At 37.9% G+C, this 24,821-nt stretch overlaps 3 protein-coding genes across 9 annotated transcripts in view; all 3 read left to right on the top strand.

Annotated features, from left to right (window-relative positions):
* The window catches only part of ash1l (ash1 (absent, small, or homeotic)-like (Drosophila)), a 28,042-nt gene extending 23,988 nt beyond the window's left edge, over positions 1-4,054 (top strand). For all 3 annotated transcript variants that reach the window (XM_043217515.1, XM_043217517.1, XM_043217516.1), the window contains 2 exons: positions 180-672; positions 1,352-4,054. In XM_043217515.1, coding sequence (XP_043073450.1) covers positions 180-672; positions 1,352-1,443 — 585 coding nt within the window. In that variant the 3' untranslated portion in view covers positions 1,444-4,054. The remainder of the gene's footprint in view (positions 1-179; positions 673-1,351) is intronic.
* A 730-nt stretch (positions 4,055-4,784) lies between these two features.
* lrrc71 (leucine rich repeat containing 71) lies at positions 4,785-9,614 on the top strand. Its single transcript, XM_043218156.1, has 14 exons — positions 4,785-4,989; positions 5,140-5,262; positions 5,330-5,461; positions 5,560-5,635; positions 5,736-5,810; positions 6,105-6,173; positions 7,524-7,683; positions 7,778-7,861; positions 7,967-8,161; positions 8,283-8,358; positions 8,471-8,544; positions 8,809-8,920; positions 9,009-9,097; positions 9,167-9,614. The coding sequence occupies exons 1-14, from the start codon at positions 4,905-4,907 to the stop codon at positions 9,302-9,304; spliced, it is 1,488 nt and encodes a 495-aa protein (XP_043074091.1). The 5' UTR covers positions 4,785-4,904; the 3' UTR covers positions 9,305-9,614.
* A 775-nt stretch (positions 9,615-10,389) lies between these two features.
* setdb1a (SET domain bifurcated histone lysine methyltransferase 1a) lies at positions 10,390-24,800 on the top strand. Of its 5 annotated transcripts, XM_043218337.1 has the most exons (21): positions 10,390-10,681; positions 11,408-11,607; positions 11,693-11,889; positions 12,291-12,316; positions 12,496-13,930; positions 14,382-14,519; positions 14,615-14,819; positions 15,026-15,099; positions 15,219-15,409; positions 17,328-17,802; positions 18,379-18,601; positions 19,980-20,214; positions 20,784-21,148; positions 21,513-21,629; positions 22,471-22,640; positions 22,717-22,944; positions 23,064-23,111; positions 23,370-23,465; positions 23,538-23,740; positions 23,828-23,916; positions 24,512-24,800. In XM_043218337.1, exons 2-21 carry the CDS (start codon positions 11,414-11,416, stop codon positions 24,627-24,629), a joined length of 4,827 nt encoding a protein of 1,608 aa, XP_043074272.1. In that variant the 5' UTR covers positions 10,390-10,681; positions 11,408-11,413; the 3' UTR covers positions 24,630-24,800. The 5 variants fall into 5 exon arrangements, with proteins under 5 accessions (XP_043074272.1, XP_043074273.1, XP_043074274.1 ...); XM_043218338.1 differs by lacking the exon at positions 23,064-23,111; XM_043218339.1 differs by lacking the exon at positions 23,370-23,465.
* Positions 24,801-24,821: the final 21 nt, after the last annotated feature.

Here is a 24,821-nt window from a genome sequence, read left to right as displayed (position 1 = left end):
TGTATACATATTTACACAGTTTTAGATGGGATGGGCAGCGTTGTTATTGACGATCCGTAAATGTGTTAAAAGTTTAAAGATCTGTTATTTCTTCTTCCAACTAGTTTATATTCAAACAGACGCGAATTAAGTTTGTGAGTTGCCGCCACTCACTTTTTTTATTTCCTCTTTTTTCACAGCCTCACTATGTGCCAGATAACTACAAGAGGAACGGCGGCCGTTCTGCCTGGAAGAGCGAGCGACCTAAAGGAGCATCAGCCTGCGATGAAGAGCCTTCCCCCAGCGCGTCATGTGACCGGATTTCTGCTGGCTTCTCGAGAGATGGGGACGAGGACGGAGGGAGAGGAGCGGAGGGAGAGATGGAGACCGCTCAGGAGGACTCCAGCACCCCTGTTCCCCAGCTATCCACATCACAGGAAAGGAGGACAGGTGGGGAGGAGGAAGACATGGAGGAAGAAGAGGAGGGTGAAGAGAGGAGAGAAACAGAGGAGGTCTCCCGAGAGAGAGGAGGAGGAGGCGGCGGAGGAGGGCGGGACACGTTGGATGCCCCATGTTCTTCCTCACTCTCCTCCTCACCTCTTCATCCATCCATCCTGGGAAGAAGGGAAGCACAGAGAGAGCGATTGAACAAGATTCTGCTCGATCTGCTGCACCGGGCACCCAGCAAGAATGGTAAAGGCTTTATCTACATTGCATTCCTTTAAAACCTAATTCATTCCTGTAATCCTACGTTTGTTTATCACAAATATGCTGTTGTTTGAAAAGAATTCACAGAACGTTATTCAAATAATTTGCTAAATATTTAATGCAAACTATATTGCATTATGTCACAGCTTTTAGTTTTAGTTTTTTTTTTTATTCAGGTTTTGTAGGGGTAAAACATATTGTTGTAATTTATTTTTTAATTTCATGCAAAATGTTTCATGTTTGTTTTGTAGTGTAATTAGACATTTTCTGATAGATTTACTAATAAATGTCATCGTCAGTGATTTACATTATTGATATTTTTATGATACATTTTTTTATATAAATACTTTGTAATATATAACAGTTGCGTTACGCTTCACAAAAGACTTCTTAGACATAAAAAACACATGTTTGAACACTTTTGAGATATCATGCGTATACATAATCTGCTAATTTTGCCCTACACTGCTACGAATGTACTGTAACCTCTTCTGTTAGCTTAACGTAGTACACAAAGCATATATATATATATATATATATATATATATATATATATATATATATGTGTGTGTGTGTGTGTGTATATATGTATATGTACTGTATATGTGTATATATGTACTGTATATGTATGGTGAAAACTAATGTCTTTACGTCTCCTGTACAGCGATAGATGTGACGTATCTTCTTGAGGAAGGCTCTGGTCGCCGCCTCCGCAGACGGACGCTTGGACTGAGCGAATTTATTTGCAGGAAGTAATGCTGACTACACTCTCTGCCGAGCACGCTTGCAGAGCAGCAAGAGAACAGTGAACATGGAGGAGCAGAGGTGGACTGCACCTGAAAACACGGGGGTCAACAGAGGTGAAAGGCGACTAGTTCATATTTATATCTTGAGGTTTCTTTTTCTAAAGGAGCTACAAGAGAGACCAGCCCGAGCTTCGTGCACTGAGGACATGCGGTTTGCTGCAGGTCGTCAACCCCGATGCATTTAAATAGAACAAGTGTCAGACATAGGAACGTTAAAACCGAAGAACGCTTTGAAATTCTAACCGAATCGTTGCAGATGAACTACGGCTTCACCGGTCAGATGTCTCCTATGAGTAAGTGGTACTATATTTGGCCTTTTGTTTCGGGTGCAAATGGAAAAACGGGAGTCTGGCGCCACCTTGTGGGCGACAATGGGAACGGCTCGAGTACAAACGAGAAAGAAAGAAAACAAGAGGCAAAAAATAAATAGGAACATCATAGGAGGTGCAGTGTAGCGCACACACACTGCCTATACACTGAGAAAAAGAGAGAAAGGAGAGAGCTGAGAAAGAACGTTGGCTAACTGCACTTTTAACAACAACAAGGACATCATTCGCTCCCGGAGATGTACGGATAAGACACTAACACTCACGCAGTATTGATAAATGCTGTATGATAAAGCAAAACATAAGTATGTTACCTTCTTTTTCTGTTGGTTGTTTTTTTTTTTTTTTTTTTTTTTTTTTTTTGTTATACTGTAATTACGTTAGGAACGGAGCGCGACGGGGGTATCCGTATTTGTGAGCTCTGGACTTTGGGACTGGGCTGGAATGTTTCGCTTCTGTTATCGTGGGCATTGTGATTGGTTAGAATGGCCGCCAGCCCCCCCCATTTTTTTTTTTTTTTTTTTTTTTTTGAATTTGAATTTTTTAAGTATTTAATTCACCAGCTCAAATTAAACAATTAAAAAAAACAAAACAAACACAATCTAGCAGTGGAGGCACGCTGGCTTTATATAACGCCTTAGAATGCCGTTATCTTGAGCGTTTTTTTGTTTAATGGTAGTGTGTGAGATTCTTTACGGTGTTTGTAAGCGTGTGTGTGTGTGTGCGAGCCCATTCTAATAATATAAATACGAAAGAGGAAACAACTAAGGGCTTGACAGCAGTTAATAAACAGTTAAATTCATGAATTCACAAGAAACTAATTGTATCATGTGGTCATATTTTTTGTGAGTGGCTTGTGGGGGCGGGTGGGGTGGGGTCGGGTTCAGGTTTTAGTGTTGTTGTTTTCTTTTTCTTTTCTTTTTTTTTTATTGTTTTTTGAATGGCCTTTCAGGTTGCCATGGAGAATGTTTATAAACAAAATCACGAGATTTTCTTTGCCCTTAATGCATCAGCTATGACAGATAAGTATTTCAAACCCCTTAGATGGAACGACAAATGGGAAGAAGAAAAAAAAAAACGACGAAACAATGAAAACTGACAAACGAAAGAAAAGAAAGTTGTATAGTGCCAAGCTATGTATATAAACAGACAGGAAAATGTGAGAAATGTCTCCAAAAGCAATATCTTGATAATGGATTTTGTGTATTGTATTGTACAGGATTCAGCCCTATATGTATTATTGTTATTATTATTATTATTATTACGATTCTTATGATTATTATGCGATTTGTAATGACAGAACTGTCACATGTAACTTTACGAGAAGCGGACGAGAAAGCGGCAGACATTATGATTAATACTCGCTACAAATTTCCGGCGTAAGCGGCGAAGCATCTGAAAGTTTGTTACCCAAAACCATGAATTGAGCTCATTGCGAGAGGGAGGATCGTCTGATGGACTTTGCGGAAGGGGACGTCGCAGTGACCCCACACTTGGCACCCGTCACTGTAATAATTAATATTAACATTATTCTAATTATTATTATTATTATTATTACTTTTTGAGGAGAAAAAGATAGATATAATGTTCCTCGTTTTTTGCTGCAAAGTGTTGAACACTAAAAAAACAAACCAACATAAAAATGTAAAATGATATTTTGGCAGGAAAAAAAGAAGCTGTCAACCCAATATCATGTTCTTAATCTCCTTTTAATTTTTTTTGGTTTTTTTTTTTTTTTTTTTTTTTTTTGTTATTCAAATGAGAAAAGATTGTTCTGTTTTTTGTGATAGCGGTCATAAATATAATGCTTGTATTTCTTGTATTTGTGTGTTTTTGTGTGATTTGTTTAGTTATTTTTAGACAATCACAAAATAAGATGCAAGCATTGTATATGGACAGACTGGCAGGCATTTTGTGATGTTGTGTACAGTTTGTCGAAACTTCTTCCACTCTGGTTCAAAGTTTGTAATTATAAAGTCATGAAAATGCTGTTGGTTTTTACTTCTTTTTTTTCCGTTTGTTTTATATTCTATTTGTTTTGTTTGTTTGTTTGTTTTTTAATAAAAAGCACTACATTATTGTGAATATACTTGCCTGTTGCTCATACATTTAGCAGAGAATCTGTGATACAGTTCTTTATTAGGTCATAACCATTATTACTCCAGGTATACAGACAAATCGTATTTTAACTGTATGGACAGTCATTACATCTTCAAATAAAGTGAATTTTAACTATTGCGTAGCACATTGACATTGTGTACCATCATTTGAACTACCAAATACGTACAAGAAAAACACTTAGTAAATAAATGCATTGTTTTTCACAATTTATGCCAACGGATGTTTTCACGTACTGATTGATGCAGTTATTCTTTCTTGAGACATTTATCTGTCATTCTTTTATTAAAATGGTAACATTTTTTTATTAAAATGATTTCAAGGTGTTCACTAAAATGTCTTTGACTCTGACTCTATGAAGATTAAAGTACATTACGGTTATAAATCTCACAACTATTCTATTTTGAAAATTCCCTTTTCATTAGCACCTTCAGACATTTACCAAAGCGTATATACTGTAATTCATCTTTACGTAAACTTGGTCGTATTACACCTCCAGAAAAATAGTTCCTGTAGGTAACATATGTGTCATATGCAAAATGTAAGCTTTTCTATGTATGTGTACTTGTGTAGAACTAAAATAGTTTTTAAACTACCCTGCTTTTTCTACCTCCCAGTTTATTAACGTATGAATTTGAGTAAATTTCATTAGTTTGACACATTATTTTTATTACGTCTAATACAATAATGACAGTTTTTGAATAAACCGACAAGACAAAGACTAATTTTTGTGAAATTTTATCTACGAGAACGGTGTATTTTTTCCCGCCATCCGCTAGATGACGCCAATAGCGTCGTTAAGCAATAACTCGCGTGAGGCTCCAGCTGTTGGCATGGCAACCGAACACAACCTGAGCGACCGGCAGAGCTGAATAAAACTTGCTCGGCTATTTATTTATTTATTATAGTTACTAGTCGTTTATATTAATAATTTTGTTTAATTTAGTTATTTTAATTCGATTAAAATATGAAAAAACGAGTTGAAAAATTGCCAAAGGAAAAAGGGGACAAAGTGGATTCTGTGACTGAGGAAGAGTCGCCTAAAACTGCAGGTAACGTTATGTGACTATAAATAGAGATATACTGACTGGATTTTGGCACCACCCGATCTTTAAATAACCAGGATGTTTGAGTTATGATACTGTGTGGTGGTGTCCAGAGCACATAAAGTCAGTTTGTGTTTTTTGGACCGCTCGCGCTAGATGATTACCCGTGTTCAGGAAATCTGGAGCTGGACTTCACAGAGCTGTGCAAACTCATGGGTGTGGAAGAGATCCCTTCTGTGAAGATAAAGCAGGCGGCATCTATGAGCGGAGGAGCTATGGGTAAATACTTATGAGTACACATAAAACAATCACACAATGCAAACGCTCAATTTGCCTCCCATATTAGAAAACTCTAAAGAAGACAGTCAGTTTCAGTCATCCTTAGAAAGTCAGATGACAACATGGTCCTCTAAGCCTTGCCTCCAGATAGAGCTGGAAAACGAAGACCACTGCAGCGTGAAGGAAGTCAAAATATCCGGTAAGGCTGTTGCTTCTTTGCGAACAACAAGAGGCAGCTGTTCACCTTCCTAAGAAATGTTGAAAATGACTTGGTTTGCTGTTGCTGTTATTTTCTAGGATGGAAGGTGGATGGGGTGGTGCTTCAGGCGTTGAACAGGATATTGCCGTCCCTCAGTAACCTCCAGTGCTTACAGTAAGCCTGTGTGTGTGTGTGTGTGTGTGTGTTGTATGTTCGAGTGTTACAAATAAACAGCATGCTATGTCAACTCCCCATTAATGGCGATGCTTTGCAGCATGTGGCGTGCGGGCCTGACGGATCCTGCTTTCGCCTCCATTCGAAACACAGCGTCTTTGTGCTCCAGTCTCAGGTAAGGACATTCAAACTGCTTTCGAAGGCCAGAATGACTTGCAATTATTTCTTGCCTGTGTTATTAAGACCCACATTCAGTATGTTATAAATAACTTTTCATTAATTAATTTCACATGAATTAAATCTCACAGAGTTATTTAAGGCTTAAAGGATAATCATGAAATCATCTTCACTAGCGGGCTACATACCGGCACGTTTGTGCACCACAACCAAAAGATCTATTTGGAAAATAATTATGGCAACAGATACTGGAAAATCTGAAGCCGTCGTCTACCAACTTATGTCTTCATAGGAAGGTGGTTTTGGAGGGTAATCCTCTTCCTGAGCCGAGTTACCACTTACTCATACGGGAAGACAGCATGTGAGTCATTTTTAAACATACAAACACCTGATGCCTATTGTATCATTCAAAAGTTTGGGGTAAATGTTGTAGAATTGATTTATTTTTTTCTTTTTTGGCTTTTTTCAGCAAGCATGCATTCATTTGATCAAACAACAAAAACCGCAAAAGTGTTTTCAGCATTGATTATATTACAAAATATTTTTAGAGCGGAAAATTAGCATACAGTTGTGGCCAAAATTATTAGAACTCTAGTATTTTCACCAGCTAAAATGGTTTTAATTTAGGTTATTTTTATCTTTTGCTTTAGTATGTCAGCAGAAAATATGAGTTTACGTTTAAGCATTCATTTCGCCATTGATTGGTGCACTTGCGCATAGTTTTTTTCAGGTAGCATTGTATCTTGGAGGCATTTCCATTTCTTCTCGATATAGTCTTTCGCAGTTTTCTCTGTTTCTTCATATCATTCACAATGAAATATTCAGAAATGTAAACTCATATTTCCTACTGACATACTTCTACAAAAGCAAATAACAACCATTTTAAGCTGGTGATTATAATTTCATAAGGATCGTGATACAGTAAAGACTGGAGTAAAGAAACAGGAATAAATTACAATCAATTTAAAATACATTAAAATTAAGATTGTTATTTTAAACTGTAGTAAAAATGTATTTACAAATAATGACTTCCCTTAAAAGTAGGTTCTGTCACATTTAGTTCACTTCTTGATACGAATTTGTCTTCAAAATACGGCTAAGATGTAGTGAAGAAAGGTTTTCTCATTCTTATAGTAATGCAAAGCCGAGATGCATGCTGACCCTCTGAATCAGTCTCTTTCCATTCTTATACAGTTTAGTTATCAGTCGCTGTCCAACAAGCACACCTTACCTTTTTATGTTAGTAAAACCCTAACCCCAACCCCAATGTATGCTTTACATAATTAATTATTACCTCTCTCGGTTTATTTTTAACCATGGTATTTTACCCCACGTCTGTTTTTAAAGATAACTTTTTAATTTAACCCTCTCCAGATGCTCGGTGGTCCGAGCGGTCCATATATATTACATATGAGCTGTCTTTGCATGCAGTGTACGTGTTATTCATTCTTGCACTCCTCGCTCCTCGTTATTCATTCTTGCACAATCTCACAAAGGCCACGAGGTCTTAAAAATGCACGATATCCAAACAGCAACTACAAATGTCTTCTATAAGATAAAGTAGGCACACACACAAACACATATGCAGACACACGCATACGTTTGCTGCTTGCAATGTAGAATTTAAGTGTGCTGTAATGTACCTGTCTCAGAATTACAAAATGCATTTATTTTTTCCACTCAGTCTTTTTAAAAATCATGTCCATGCTAGGTTGACGGACTTATCATTACGTAATAATCACATAGGAGACGAAGGAGCTCGTCTGATTGGCTCGGCTCTGTCCACTGTACACTCTGCTAACAAAAACCTCCTGTCACTCAACCTAGCCTTTAATAGTATTGGTGATGCAGGTGCAATTCACATAGCTCAGGTATGTATTAAAGTCAGGTGTTTAGATAGTTTCGAATTGTGTCAAGGCTGCATATACTGTACTATTTTAACAAAACGTATCCCTCTTTTTCAAGGGTCTGCGTCTCAACTGTTCTCTGCTGTGTCTGTCGTTATCCTTCAATCAAATAGGGGATGATGGAGCAGCTCATTTGGCTGAAGTACGCTTATATACTGCTATTAGCTTTATATTTGCCATACTCTGCCTAACTTAACACATTAAACATGTGTTTTCCCATGCATCTTTTGATCATTTCTTTATTTAGGTGCTTGGGCCTTTTGCTCTAACACATGAGGAAACAGTTGAGAGGCGGAAGCTGTTAATTAAAGGTGAAGAATCGCCGATGGTACAGCCATCTCTGGTTAGTCTCGCAGACTCACACGAGCGGCCTCTTTCCGTCCGCAGCAGCTCTTCACTGGATCGTCTCAACAAGGCTACGAAGAACCCCACCAAAAAGAAGGTAGGGCTGTGTTGTTTTCTTAATACTTATACATTTTATGACGTGAAAGGGCTCTGTCTCTTTTTGAGATACAGCACAGTGGTTTACCCTTGTTTGATGATTTTGCTTTTGTTGTTTATAGGACAACCCTAAGAAAGACGAGAAACCAGCAACTGGTCAGGCAGCAAAGAAAGAGGAGTCAAAAGTGGCCAAGAAAGGTAATTAAAGTCATTTTGACACCTGTTTGTTTGAGATTCAGAAATGGACTTTATATTTTAAATGGTAGGCCTGTATTTTATTTTATTTATTTTTTTTATGCTTTTAAATCAGATAATAAAGTTCCCCGTAATCAGGCTGGAAAACCAGCAGGAAAAGACAATAATCTACTAGTATCTGAACAAGAGGTAAGAATAAGAAGGAAGGAAAATGCTAAATTTATATATATATATATATATATATATATATATATATATATATATATATATATATATATATATGTGTGTGTGTTTGTGTGTGTGTGTGTGTGTGTGTGTGTGTGAGTGTGTGTGTGTGTGTGTGTGTGTGTGTGTGTGTGTGTGTGTGTGTGTGTGTGTTTGTGTGTGTGGCGAGAGAAAGAGAGAGAAAGATTTTATGATTTCCCATTAAACATGGAAGCATTTGTTTGCCAGAGACTGGAGGTGGTTGAGACGGTGATTCCTCTGTTGCATCCTGGGATTGTGCACACTGGAGGGAAAGTGATTCATCCTGGAAACACCTGCCTTACTTCTCTGAACCTCTCAGGTGATTTCATCTCAGAATTGATTTCATTTCAGTATTAGGGTGAAACATATCTGTACATTATTGCTGTAACATTGTCTTGATAATACAGGAAATAAACTGACTGAGCAATCACTCAGGGTGTTGCTCTCATCTCTGGAAGGACAGGACGAAGGCGGGCTTCTGCGTCTTTCTCTCAACGTGAGTATCATTAGTCTTTTTCTAATCCTTATTTAAAGAGCTTGTTTTCATTTCAGCTGTGTTTTTCAGAGGAATCAGTTTCCCTCAGATTGTGACACTTTCTTGAAGATACAAGAGATTATGTCTCTCAGGGACCCTTTAAAAAAACCCCGCTCTGGTCAGGTGGAGGATGAGCGTGGTGAACCCAAGACCATCAATGATGACTAATGGTGTAAATGACAAGAAGGGGCATTTTACTGTATTGTTTTTTTATGTATAAGTGTTCACTGACATTATACATGGACAGTTCTAGACATAAGGTTGAACATTAGTTTTGATTTGTTGAAAATTTTGGTCAATATATGTTATTTCACTGTTTTCATCATTTTTCTAGTAAACTTTTCCACTGAAATTTAATTTAGTTAGTGTTAGTTTTTATAGCAAAGGACTGCTTAAACTCCCTGTATTATTTTATATTGGTGCCGTTGATTGATTAATCGTGATTAATTGCATCTAAAATAAAAGTTTTTGTTTACGAGTGTGTGTACTGTATGTATTTATTATGTAGCTATTTATAAATATATATGTGTGTATATATTTTACGTATATGTATTAAATATGTTTATATGGTTTATATGAATATAAATATATACATGCAAATATTTGAAAAAATATACGTTGTTTTTATATATCCATAACATATATACACAGTAAACATACATATATTATGTACACAAAAACATTTATTTTCTCATGCAATTAAACACCATTAATCGTTTGACAGCACTATTTTTCCATGTACGTTTTCTCTATGCAACACTTCTGCTAAAATAATGATGTTTCGCCAATGGGTAATTTAAATTGCATTAATTAAAATCATAATAAAAATGATAATTATACCTTCGACCTGTTTGTTAAAATAAAGCCTCAAATTCACCTCAACATAATAAGTATGATATTCATTGTCATTCATCTGCAGAGCTAATTATTTTTCATTCCATTCCATCAACTACTAAACGCAGGCTGACTAAACGACTGTGATTGGTCCATCCATGCCAGCGCTGAGAAAACTAACAGCACACACGTACAATGGCTCGTCCTTGAGGGAGCTTGACGATAAATCACACTTAAAAATACAAATGCAATCTTGAATAGTCATATGATGTGAACCATAAGTGAATCTACAAGAAATAACATTTAGGCCCAACATGATCAAATCACATCTAACTATGCCCGTAAAGTCCAACTAGTTCAAGTTAATGTGGGCGTGGCTTATCCTCCCGCGTCAACGTGCACTGGACCAATCAGAATGTCTCATGGAGACTGTGTCCGCCAACGTGCAGATACAGTAAAAAATTGAACATTGTTTACCACATTGCGCTTTTAGTTGTTTTATTGCGGGTTTTTTAGTTTTCCATGCGATGTCAGAGTTGGCGTGCTGTCCATAAAGGCTCTTTATCGGAGTGCTGGCAGTCATTGTGTTTTGCCGATATATACGCGAGCGGAATAGTGTCCGCCATACAATCCTGCAGCTGCGCGCTTTTTGATATGTGAGTGTCTTCGGGATTCAAGTACACTACAGCAGCAGGTCGGGGTACCTGGACAGTACGTAGCACTTTGTGTTATTATCTTGCCTTAGGCGCTTGCTGTTTTGCAGTAGCAAAGAGTAGCCACACGTGATCAATTGGGCCTTAATATTGTTTAGTTTAAAGGGAAGGATGTTGCGCGCGTTAGGTTGTATTTTTGTTTAATCCATTTGTCAGTCAAGTGTCAATCAAGAGTATTGGCCATGCGTTGAGTGCAGGACATCCTCTGATTCACACTGTGTGCCTGTTCAAGAGGTGTTTATGTTACAAAAATTATGCACTACTAAATAGAGCTTAATTTCTTAGGTCACATCGTGAAGTCAAATACAAATCAAATGAGTAGCTCACCCCAAACATGTAAATCGTGAATGGGTGCCATCAGAATGAGAGCGATTTAAGGTTAGAAACATCTTTATTTATTTATTTTATTACAAACATGCAGCTTTTCATTTCACAATATGTTAATAGATGGACTGAGGTCGTGGAGATTATTTGTGCATTATTGTGATTGTATTTATCAGCTGTTTGCTCTCTCATTCTGACGGCACCCATTCGCTCCGGAGGATCCATACATGACAAAGTGACATAAAACTAAATTTCCCCAAATCTGTTCAAACTCATAAACATCTTAAATTACCTGATGGTACAATTGTGGCACAACTTATATAATGATGCTCAATATACTAAGAGCTAATTTTGTTCAGTTCTTAAGGATTGATCTTTTTTTATTATGTTGCTCCAACAGTAAGCCATGAGTAGCAGAAAAGATGATGATAACCTCCTGAGAATGACAAAGGATGACCTGCTGCGCTGGATCCAGGCAGAGGTGGACCAAAACCCTCATCTGATGCAGAGACGCGAACAACTGGCGCAGGTAGAGGACTGGGTGAAGCAGAAGGAGGGGGAAGCCACTTACACCCGCCTTCTGTACAGCAATGCTTGCGAGTGAGTGGATGTTTTTTTTTTTATGCCTGATGACAGCATCTTCAAATCACAACGGCTGTTTGACTGTGTTTTGTGTCTGTATCAGGTCGGTCCTTGAGTGCGAGTCCGTGATGAAGGGTCTTTATGGAATGATGGGACTCGAATACCGAGATGAAGATTCGGAGGACGAAGGAGGGGGAATACCACTGGACATCCTTCAGGTTACAGATGAAGTGGAGGATAAGCAGAAAAATAGTGTGCTAAATGGAGATGATGACGATATCATTGTCATTGATCTGGGAGGTAAGTGGCACACTTTTTAAAGGGGTTATATGATGTTGCTAAAAACAACTTCTTCTTTTTTATTTGGTGTAATGCAGTCTGGTTGTGGCCTCTTTTGGAAGCACAAACAAAATAGTTTAACTTTCGCAACGAAACAGCATCTTCAGAACGTGCCACCGGCAACAACACTACAGCTAGAATAATAGTTTCATCTTCTTTCTTTGCATAAACAATTGAAAATAAACTCACTCTGTCATGTAGAAAAGTGGGGGTGTGGACAAGTTATAACTTTTATAAAGAATATTTGAGTTTGACTTAATTTTGTCGTTTTAACCCTTTAATAGAAAGTGCTTGGAAATATAAATATCGTAAATTAGAGCGTAATTAAAAATCTGATACCACTTTTGTGTTTTCTCTCGCAGCCACCAAAGAAAACTTGGAACCAATGGTGAGGATGTTAACTGAAAAATTGGTGTTGCACATTCATTTTTTTTTTTTAACAATATTTTGTATTGCTTTAATCAATCTGTTTCTTTGTGTGTGGATTTTTTTTCTGGGTTTTGGCCTGTTTTTAATCCTTTCTTTCCTCCTGTGTTTTTGTTGTCTTGATTCATTCTTTTCTTTTAGCTTGAAAAGGTGACTGTGGCCTATCAGAAGTCCTCCAGACTCATTCAGGATTTAGTCCAGATGGTAAACAAAACTTCCTCCGTGAGTTCTGCATCACCGTCATCATCTGACATCTCTAACAGACCCTCGTCAGCTTCGACCCCTGAGACCAGCTGTTCTGAATTGGTCGCACCAAAGCTGGAAATACAGGAAAACCCAATTGGGATCGTAAGGAATGAATCTCTACCGAAAGCACCTGAAATGTCCTCGCTTCTCAGCAATTCGGAACAATACAAACCTGTTGCTGGTTATAAGTCAGATTCTAAACCAACAATTAAGACTGAACCACAACTGACAGCAATAACTCCTTGGGAAATGAACATTTCAAAAGATCATGAAACGTCTGCTGCTCTTAACTCTCCATCCTTAAATTTAATTAAGACTGAACCTCAGTCGACAGCAGTGAGCCCTTCAGAAACACCGGAAACCTTTGCCAGTCCTCACTTTGGATCCATCACAACAGTAAAGACCGAGCCTCATGTGACGTTAATAAAGTCAGATATGACTTCACCTCCAGGCACTTCAAAGCCTTTCCGAATTGAATGCATTGCATCTATTAAGACTGAACCTCTGCTGAGAGCATTGACTCCTCAGATGTCTTTGCTTGAAAGAGATTCAGAAAAGTCAAGCAACCTTCATTCAGATCACGAAGCAACAAGTAACACTACACTAGCTTTTCCTGAAATCCTGAGAACTAAATCAGCATCAATGGAGACTGATCCTCAAGTGCCACTAGTGACCTGTTCAGAAATGTCTTCGTCTTCAAGCTATTCAGAACAAATGGAAATCGATGCCTGTGACTATATAACAAACAGAGAAACGAACCTGACTGAGCCCGAGTTGAAGACAGAAGTGGCATCACTGTTGAGCAGTTGTGAAGAAGCCGAAACTAATGCCAGCCGCGATTCCTCAGATAAGACTGAAAAGTTAAAAACAAGGGGCAAATCTGTAACAAAGAGCGGTTCAAAGACAAGGCTGAGATCTTCAAAAAAAACTGTGCCTGTAGGCAGCACTTCAAGCCCGCAAACGGAAACAACAACAGTGCAATCTCCTGCAGAAAGTAATGATGATCGCTCTGAAACCGAGGAATTCTCCGTTAGTCCTGCTGACAGTGATTATGAACCTCCTGAGTCACAGTCGGAGTCATTGTCAGACAGTGATTATGAACCCCCTAAATCAAAATCAAAGTCATCGAGAGACAGTGATTGTGAACCACCTACATCAAAATCGGAGTCATCGAAAGAGAGTCATTTTGAACCCCCTAAATCCCAATCAGAGTCATCGAGAGACAATGATTTTGAACCCTCTAAGTCACAATCTGAGTGTAACACTGTCGATGATGCTGATGATGCCAGCAGCAACGGTGCTTCTGCAGAACCTGCCAGTCCTGACGGAAGTAAGCTTTTTTTTTTTTTTAATAAATACAATTTAGGGCTGGGCAATATCTAGCATGATGTATTCATGAGCATCTCGTCAGTAAAGCAAGTTCTTTGATTAGCTGTAATGGGGTTTTCAAATTGATTTTCAAGTGGGGCTGAAGAAATCAATGCATTCATTTAGCAAGGATGCATTAAAATGATCAAAAGTGACATTGTTACAAAATATTTCTATTTCAAATAAACAATGTTCGTTTTCGCAAAAATATTAAGCAACGCAAGTTTTTTAACAAGGCTAACAATAAGAAATCAGCACGCTTTATAATAGTTTATTAAAATCAAACTTTATAATTGTTTTGTGTGTGTGTGTGTGTGTGTGTAATACTAATATTTGGAACATTATGCAGTGGATTTATATGTTACTGATTAAATACAGTAACAGTATTTGTCCTCTGTCACTGATCTTCTTAGGTTCCAAGTCTTCATCCAGTGAGTCCTCCAAGCAGCAAGAACATAAAGAGATAAAACTTAAAGTTGGCATGGCAGTTTTGGCAAAAAGGTCACACAACTTGTGGTGTAAAGGAACAGTACAAGACGTCCAAACAGAAGGTAATACCGACCTATTCGGTAAATTTACAAAACATTAAAATGAATATAATCTAATCTTTTTTCTTTCTTTCTTTCTTTTTTTTTTTTTTTTTTAGAGCATGGCCTCAGGTATAAGGTGGAATTTAAAAATGGTGAAGAGTTTGTTCTGCCTGCGTATCATGTGGCCTCTCTGCAGCCTCCTGTACTTAAGGATTTGTTTATCGGCTGTCGTGTTGTGGCCAGCAGCACAGATGATGGAGGCAAGACCTCGTATAATGCTGCCGTGTTGGTTGAGCTTCCTGAGCGCAAGAATCGCATGAGGTGAATTTATCATTTTTATATTCAAGAGATAGTCCACTTATCCTCAGGCCATTCATAATCATTTTTGCTCATGACACCAAATATTTAGCATATTGTTCAGGTTATTTTTTCATATTTATTCAGTGTCTCATTTACCTTTAGTTTGTATATGACTGTAATGTAATATCTAAATTCATAATACCTATTTTGTTAAATGTTTCTATTAGGTTCTTGGTGTTTTATGATGATGGTCATGCAGCTTACCTGGCACTTCCAGACCTTCATCTTGTCTGCAGACAATGTGAGCAACTCGCTTACTTAATTTCTTTTTTACTCCATTTTTAGTCAGGTATTTTAAGACCCCATATAATCACTTGACTGCTAAAAGAGAATTTTACACTTTTTTTCCCCTCTTTGCAGTAAAAAAGGTGTGGAAGGACATTGAGGATGAGACATTGCAGTTGCAGGTGAAGGAATATCTCAGTGTCTATCCCAACCCCATTGCTGTGGTGCTTCGAGCGGGGCAAGACACAAAAGCGATACGGAATGGAAAGTTTGAGGCCTGCACGGTGCTCCAGTTGGATGGCAGCCTGATCCAGATCTGCTTTAAGGTAAAAAATGAATCCTTTGTGGGACACTAGATTTCTTTGTGAACCTGGTACTCATCTATCATCTGAATTTTACAATTGAGTGTTTTTAGGAAAGCTTGTTTGAGGCGAGCTTGAGAGTTTAAAGTGGCAGACACATTTGTGCCTAGAATAAACAGAAGATACAGTCATGTGAAAAAATTAGGACACCCTTTGAAAGCATGTGGTTTTATTGTAACATTTTTAATAAATGGTTATTTCATCTCAGTTTCAACAATACAGAGAGATTACAGTAATCAAACTAAACAATGAATGACATGTACAGATCTTCTGTACATGTCATTCTACAAAAATGCCTATTCTAACTGAGGAAAAAGATAGGACACCCTCACATGTATTCCTTCTTAAATTGGCTCAGATCTCACACAGGTACATCACACCAGGTGCACATAATTAGTAGATCGTTACTCTGCATGTTGAATGAGGCTTGCCCTATTTAAACCTCAGACATTTAGTTTGGTGTGCTCCTGACTGTTGAAGTGAGAGTGAGCACCATGGTGAGAGCAAAAGAGCTGTCAGAGGACTTCAGAAAAAAGATTGTAGCAGCCTATGAGTCTGGGAAGGGATTTAAAAAGATCTCAAAAGATTTTGAAATCAGCCATTCCACTGTCCGGAAGATAGTCTACAAGTGGAGGGCTTTTAAAACAACTGCCAACATGCCCAGGACTGGTCGCCCCAGCAAGTTCACCCCAAGAGCAGACCGCAAGATGCTAAAAGAGGTCTCCAAAAACCCTAAAGTGTCATCTCGAGAACTACAGCAGGCTCTGGTTACTGTTGATGTAGAAGTACATGCCTCTACAATCAGAAAGAGACTGTACAAGTTTAACTTGCATGGGAGGTGTGCAAGGAGGAAACCTTTGCTTTCCAACAGAAACATCAAGGCCAGACTGACATTTGCCAGAGATAAAGTTAAAAAAGACCAGGAATTCTGGAATAATGTTCTTTGGACAGATGAGTCCAAAATTGAATTATTTGGACACAAGAGCAGAGGACATGTTTGGCGTAAACCAAACACAGCATTCCAAGAAAAGAACCTCATACCAACTGTGAAGCATGGAGGTGGAAGTGTCATGGTTTGGGGCTGCTTTGCTGCAGCAGGACCTGGTCAGCTCACCATCATAGAATCCCCCATGAATTCTACTGTGTATCAGAAGGTGCTTGAAGAACATGTGAGACCATCAGTTAGAAAATTAAAGCTGAAGCGGAACTGGATCATGCAACATGACAATGACCCAAAACATACTAGTAAATCAACCAAAGATTGGCTGAAAAAGAAGAAATGGAGAGTCCTGGAATGGCCAAGTCAAAGTCCAGATTTGAATCCCATTGAGGTGCTGTGGGGTGACTTGAAAAGGGCTGTCTGTGCAAGAAACCCCTCAAACATCTCACAGCTGAAAAAGTTCTGCATTGAGGAGTGGGGTAAAATTTCCTCAGACCGATGTCGGAGACTGGTAGATGGCTACAAGAACGTCTCACTGCAAAGGCGGTAACACTCGCTATTAGGGGCAAGGGTGTCCTATCTTTTTCCTCAGTTAAAATAGGCATTTTTGTAGAATGACATGTACAGAAGGTCTTGAAAAAACTTTTCTTCAGTTTTCATTGTTTAGTTTGATTACTTGAATCTCTCTGTATTGTTGAAACTGAGATGAAATAACCATTTATTAAAAATGTTACAATAAAACCACATGCTTTCAAAGGGTGTCCTAATTTTTTCACATGACTGTATATAAATAAAGGTGATTGACTGATTGATTGATGATATCGTTCACTGGTGTGGACTCTAATATCATTATCTTTATATTTATTGAACTTTGTGTGAACAGGGATTAACTCCACTGATAGACTAGCCATTTTGAGAAATGTGGTGTTGTTTTTGTTTTAGAAAGACAAGCAGAAAGAGTGGATTTATAAAGGATCAGACAAGTTGGAACATATCGTAAATATTAAGAAACGTCTGTCTAAAGATAAACCACAAAAAAGCCACACGCAACATGAACCACAACAAACGTCTCAACAACAACCACTGCAACAACAACCGTCTCAACCGAAAACACAGCAGCAACAACAACCGTCTCAACCGAAAACACAGCAGCAACAACAACCGTCTCAACCGAAAACACAGCAGCAACAACAACCGTCTCAACCGAAAACGCAGCAGCAGCAGCAACCGTCTCAACCGAAAACGCAGCAGCAGCAGCAACCGTCTCAACCGAAAACGCAGCAACAACAACCGTCTCAAACGAAAACGCAGCAACAACAAACGTCTCAACCGAAAACGCAGCAGCAACAACCGTCTCAACCGAAAACGCAGCAGCAACAACCGTCTCAACAGAAAACGCAACAGCCTGCTATAACAGGTAAACGTTTCATTTCATGCGCATCCTGCCTCTTATGCACGTTTCCTAATAGACAAACGCAAGTGTTCATAAATGTTGTGACCATGCTGTTTTGTTTTGCATTTGATTATTCATTTCTGTAGTAGGCTATTAATTGCACGTCACTTGAGAAAGCACAGTTGGTTTCATTTAAATCTTTTCATTCTATTGTTGTCCTTTTTATTGCTCAGTTTAATTATTTTTAAGAATTTTAAGGACCTTTTGTTTGTTTGTTCCTTTTTTCGTTGTCATTTTTCGTCAGCCAATCAGATTCAAGAATTCAACAGCCCAGTAGTGTAATCGTGATTACAATATTGACAAAAATAATTGTGATTATGATTTTTGCTATAATTGAGCAGCCCTAGTAAATCTATTTATCAAAACAAAAAGTGTACTTTAGTTTACATTATACGTTTTTTGTGTATTATTTTAATTAAATCTTTAAGGTTCTTTTATTTTAAAAAGTGCATTTAATACATTTAGAAGAACAGCATATTTCTTGTTTATTTTTTCTTGTAAAGTAATCGTAATACAATTCATGGCCCGTCCTGTTTGCAGGAAATGCCACACCTCAGCGCAACACAACCTCCTCCTCTTTGACAGCAGTTCCCTCAGCAACTCTTACTTCAACGACTGTCACCTCAACAGCTGTATCTCCTGTTCGGGTCACCCGACGTTCTGATACAGTCGCCAAAACATCATCCGTTAGTCCTCAAATGATCATGTCAGCTGCCTTCCAGCCAAAGGTCATCCTCCAGAGGTTGTCAGTCTCAAATTTAAGGTGAGTAATGGGATTGTCCCAGCTAAAGGAACAGTTTACCCAAAAATTTAATTGGCTCAGAATTTGTTCAACCTCAGGCCAGCCAATATATAGATTGGTTTTGTTTTTTCATGGAAACATATTTGGAAAAATTTAGCATTCCATTGTTTGCTCCTCAGTGGATCCTCTGCAGTGAATGGGTGCCATCAGAATGAGCGTCCAAAAAGCTGGACTGGAGTCATGTTTAGTTTATTTATAAAGCACTTTTAAAAACAAAAGGAGTGTTTATTTGGAAGGAGGTTTGTTTAAGAGCCTAGGAGCTGCCACAGCAAAAAGTTTTAAAATGTGAAATTGAGAGTGAGAGAAGAATTTGACTGTATACCCGAAGAGAAGATCTTAAAATCAACATGGAACTTAACCAGGAGTCAGTGTAGAGAGGTGAGTACCGGGGGAAATGTGCTCACATTTTCTGGTGCCAGTCAATAATCTGGCTGCGGCATTTTGTATCATTTGCAATTGGTTTAGGTGATATGATTTTGGCAAATCCAGATAACTGAGTTGCAGTAATCCAACCTTGAAGTTAAAGATGCACAAATTGCTGTTTGGAGGTCCTTAGTGGAAAGCATCTTCTTGATTCTTTATTGAAAGACTGCTTTTCACAACAATACTGACAAGACAATGCAAGAATACATCGCTGTTAGGACAAAAAACATTCATTCAATCTTATCATTATTTAACTGTAAAAAAATTCAAGTCCATCCGGCAATTAATGTCCTGAAGACATGCAAACAGATTAGACATTGAACAGTTATTGTTTTAACAGGAAATAAATAGAGCATCATCGCCTTAGAGATGATATGATTCAGTTATGTTTCTCATAGAAAAGGAGAAGACCCAGAATAGAGCCCTGCAGAGAGCCGTACAAAATTTGCTTGTGAATGTTTGTCATGTTTTTATCAGTTGTTTGCACTCATTCTCACGACACCCACTCCCTGCAGAGGAAACACTGGTGAGCAAGTTATTTAATGGTCAATTGATCCAAATCTCTTACACTTTAATGCCCTGGGGGTGAATACATTTTCAGTCAGGTGATTTTTGGATTAAATATTTCTTTAAATACAGAAAGATTTGGGCCCGGTTTCGTAGACAGGGCTTATCTTAAACCAGGATTCGGATGTAGTTCAGTTAGGATATTTAAGTAATTTATTATAAACATTATAAACATTACTGGTGTGCATTTTAAGACAAAACATTGATGTGTTTGAAGATCACTCAGTTTCTTTCAGTTACCACAGCTCTGATTTACATTTTAGTCTGAGATTAGACTTAAGCCTTGTCTGTGAAACTGGGGGTTGTAATACTAATCGCAAACCTTATCATATTGGGCTCTATATTCTAGAAGTGCAAAACGACCTGTCCCTGATGAGGAAGAAGAGAATGTTTCTGAGGGAAAAGGTTGCGTTTCAATGAAACCCCAGCAAAAATCTGTATACCTGCATCATCGTTGTTGTCCATCGTGTCTGGATGCGGTGAGACCGTCTGAAGTTGACATGCATCTTGGTCAAAATCCACTTCTTATACCGCTGCTTTTTAAGTTTCGGCGAATGACAGCTAGAAGGCGCATCGATGGAAAGGTTGGTGACATTTGATGAAGCTGCCACTGATGAAAACTTTAGCATTGCTAAGATTTTTTTTTAAGGGGTCATATGACGCAATATCATGTTTTTTTCTTTGACTTTACAGTGTTACAAGCTTCTATAAGATCCGTAGAGCTGTAACGAATGAAGTCTCAAACCCAAACAAATATTCTTTATCAGAGTTAAGACGCCTTTCGAAAACACTTAATTTAAACATGCCCACACACATCCACGTCACTGTTGGATGGTTTTCATATCACCAGCCAAACGTTTAAGCAAAGAAGGAAAGGCGCAAACTTTTATTCTCATCACTGTGTAGTGGAGACACTGCATTTACAAATGTGGTAAGGGTGTAACATTTCTATCACGCTTGAGGTATTCTGGCCATTCACACAATCGCAACACACTGGATATCTGGCCAATCAAAGCACTCCATGCTTTTCAAAAGATGAGCTTTGTAAAAATCAATGCGGTTCAGAAAAGTGGGGCAGAAAGTAGCACGGTGTGTTTAAAATAATTCTAAATTGCTGCTCAAGTAACTTTTTTTTATTATTTGCTCTCTTTAGGTGTTTTTTCACATTTTCTATCGTTCTCCTTGTGGGCGGGGCCTGTGCGACATGCGGGAAGTGCAGGAATACTTGTTAGAAACTCGTTGTGACTTCCTTTTTCTGGAAATGTTCTGCATGGACCCGTTTGTACTTGTGAATCGAGCCCGACCTCCTTCTACATCAACCGGCACGCCTCACCTTTATCTGCAGGACATATCAGAGGGCAAAGAGGTGTTGCCGGTGCCCTGTATTAATGAAGTGGACAATACTCTTGCTCCTAACATCAGTTACACCAAAGACAGAGTTCTAGCTCCGGGCGTTTCAATCAATACCAGTCCAGATTTCTTGATTGGCTGTGACTGCACAGATGGCTGTCGGGACAGGTACAGTTTTCAGTCTGCATTTGTGTGTGAAAATTTGTAAGATAAAGGAATTTTTTTCACAGCTCAAGGTTTATTTACAGCTGTTTATTTGTGACATTTTGTCCTTCAAAAGATACTTTAGACTCAAGAGTCATCATTTAATTTGTGTTGCTGCTGTGTTATGTACTGTATTTATCAAGCAGTCATAATTCATAAAATCATACCCAAATTATGGCTTCCCAGAAAAGTTATTAAAAATCACAAACTAGGGGTCTGAAAATACCTAGTCATAATTATTTGACTACATAAATTGGGATGAAAGTGGAACATTACTTTTAAATTTTGGAAATTGCTATTAATCATTTTGTATTTATATGTGTGACAGGTCAAAGTGTGCATGCCACCAGCTGACCATTGAGGCCACGTCCCTATGCAATGGAGGTCCAGTGGATAGTAGTGCTGGATACACACATAAGAGATTGCCAACCACTTTACCAACAGGGTTAGAAACAAGCTCTCTTTGTTTTTCTGTCGGTATGATTGTCGTGTAAAACTATGTGAAACGCATCAGTGTTTTTAATGTCGAAAATATTGCATTCATAAACTGCTCCAGATCTGCACGTAACTAGATATTCTCCTGTTCAGATATTTGTATTTAATTTTTTTTTTAAGTTTCTGCTCACCAAAGCTGCATTTATTTGATCATATGTACAAGAATATGAATAACACAAAAGTACAAGAATAACATTTCTGTGATGCAAAGCTGAACTGTCGGCTCCGTAACTCCAGTCTTCATGTCACGTGATCTAGGGGTTGCACAATTAATTGAATTTCCAGTCACAATTACAACTGTGGATGCCACAATTATGTAATCTTTCAAAAAGGCAATAATCTTTCAAGTCCACTTATTCTGAGTGCTTAAGATGTGTTTTTTTTTATCTGAGGGGGTTTCCACTGTTTTAATTGTAGTTTTATTTTAATATTAAAATACCATGCGTATTTATACTTTTTGTAAATTAAAGAACCGGTCTAATTAATAGTTGACATTTGAGGCTTAGTACTACAGAAAAGCAATAAAAGTTTTCCAGTTTAAATGTTTTCAGCTTATTTCTTTTCATATAAAAATATGGCATGAAGTTGCTGCAAACAATGGTATAAACATCATGTAATGTAATTAATCGTAATGAATAATCACAATTACAATAATCGACAATTAAAAATAATTTCACTTACCCCAAACTTTTGAACAGTAGTATTTCAGTAGCTTTCTAACCTCAAAAGCAAATTGCGCTTACATTTTTAGATGCATAGCTGATTGAAGTTCTCTTATTCCGTCTCTGTAGGGTGTACGAGTGTAATTCTCTGTGCCGTTGTGATCCGAGGATGTGCAGCAACAGGCTGGTTCAGCACGGCCTGCAGCTGCGGCTGGAGCTCTTCATGACACAGCACAAGGGATGGGGTATCCGCTGCAAAGATGATGTGGCCAAGGGCACGTTTGTGTGTGTTTTCACTGGTAAGCGAACATCGTTTGCGCTCTTTAAACTGCAAAATTCCTCCCTCATCACCTCCGTCTGTCTGTCGCCTTACAGGGAAAATAGTAAACGAAGACCGAGTGAATGAAGACGACACGGTGTCTGGCAATGATTATTTGGCCAACCTTGACTTCATTGAGGGTGTGGAGAAAGTGAAAGAGGGTTATGAAAGCGAGGCGTACTGCTCGGACACAGAGGTCGAAGCCAACAAGAAGACCATAACAATGAAAACAGGGCCTTTATGGAAAAACACTATATATCAAGAAGAGTCTAGCAGTGGTGAAGGTGTGTTCAAAAATGCAACCTTACAACCATATGAAGACATTAGCCAAAAAATTATTTTTATTTGTATGTGTAAATATAAAATCGTTTTTTTTTTTTTTTTTTTTTTTTTTTTTTCATAGAAAGAGAAGAACTTATGGAACTCGACACAGAACAAGAGAAAATAGGAGGTTAGATGCATTATTTGTATTATATATATTTTCTATGCTGCTATTGTTTTTATTACTATTTTGATTACTATTATATATTTTTTTCATGTTTTTTCATTTTTAATTTAGTAAGTTTGTGTCAGTGTACATTTATTTTAGTTATTTTGAGAGGCAGCATTTTAATATAGTTAAGTCTAATCTAACACATTTATTTCATTAAATCTTATTTATTTTTTTTTTTTTTTTTTTATTTTTTTTTTTTTTTTTTTACCTGTTTAGTGAATCACGGGTACTCCGGTGAGAGAAAGCTATCCCATAAGACACATGAAAGGTTTAAAGATGCTCAGAAGAATGTGAAACAAATGAGAGAGGACGGTCAGTTTATATTCCCAATGTCTTTTCCTCATTTTATGTTTTTAGTCTATAATCTATAATTTGCGTCTGTAGGTGAAGGAACCTCGGGTCCAAAGCGTTGCTTTGCCATAAAGTCATTCCAAAGAAGAGTGAAACCTCTAGAAACCTCGGATGCAAAGAATGAGAAAATGAGGAAAGCTGTAACTGGCAACAACACCCGCAGACTGTTCAACGGCGAAGAGACCTGTTACATCATTAATGCTAGACAAGAGGGCAACCTCGGCCGCTTCATCAACGTAAGCCAGACTTGTCACTTTCGATGTATCAACAATGCTTGTAAATATTATTCACCGATATCTTAGTTATTCTGCTTCTCTCAACAGCATAGCTGCAGTCCAAATTTGTTTGTTCAGAACGTCTTTGTCGACACACACGACCTACGGTTTCCATGGGTGGCTTTCTTCGCCAGCAAGTCCGTGCCTTTGATACCATCTTGATTTTTCTATGGCAGAAGTTGTGCTTTTAATTAAAAATTAGCTTAACCGACACTTTATTTTGGAAATTATTTTAATGGTAATTTTAAAGGGTTACTCCATCAATTTCAAGTCTGCCATTAATAACTCAACCCTGTATTGGTCCAAACACGTAAAAGCTTTGTTCGTCTTCAGAACGCAATTTAAGATCTTATGAACGCAAGCCAAGAGGCTTGTGAGTGTCCCATAGAATGCTAAGTAAATGCTAAGTGAGAAAAGTTAAAAAAGCGGTTTAGCCGTAATGTTATGAAGCTATGAAAATAGTTTTTGTTTGTAAATATAACATGTGTTATTTACTTGGCAGTCAAAGGTACAGTCTCAGGATTTTTTTTCCCTGAAATGTCTTAAATTGTGTTCTGAAGATAACTTAACATATCTTTTTTGAGTTTGGAGCGACATGATGTAAGCGATTTATTGACAAAATGTTCATTTTGGGTGGAGTATCCCCTTAATTGTAAGGCTATTGTAATGTAGCTTTTTCCAGAAAGTCATTTTATATGTTTATTTATTTATTTTTCCATCTGTCTGTACCAGGCGCATCAAGGCTGGTACGGAGTTGACGTGGGATTATAACTATGAGGTTGGCAGTGTGGAGGGGAAGGTTCTGCTCTGCTGCTGTGGCTCTTTGCGGTGCACAGGAAGGCTGCTCTGATTTGCTGCATTCAACAACAAAAAAAACACTAAAAACTCTTCTAGAGGTGTTATCACTGTAAACCGCTTTACCAAGCCATCATAAACGGTTGTGGCACTGTTCTGGAAAAGCATTCCATTAATGACCCATTGTATATGAAAACTATAACAAAATATATTAAAGTTTGTGTCATTGTTTTTTTTAATTTTGTTT

This window comes from Puntigrus tetrazona, chromosome 19 (genome assembly GCF_018831695.1).
Source record: "Puntigrus tetrazona isolate hp1 chromosome 19, ASM1883169v1, whole genome shotgun sequence".
NCBI classification, from domain to species: Eukaryota; Metazoa; Chordata; class Actinopteri; order Cypriniformes; family Cyprinidae; genus Puntigrus; species Puntigrus tetrazona.
Note: the sequence above shows the minus strand (reverse complement) of the source record. Positions and strands in the feature narration are given on the sequence as shown.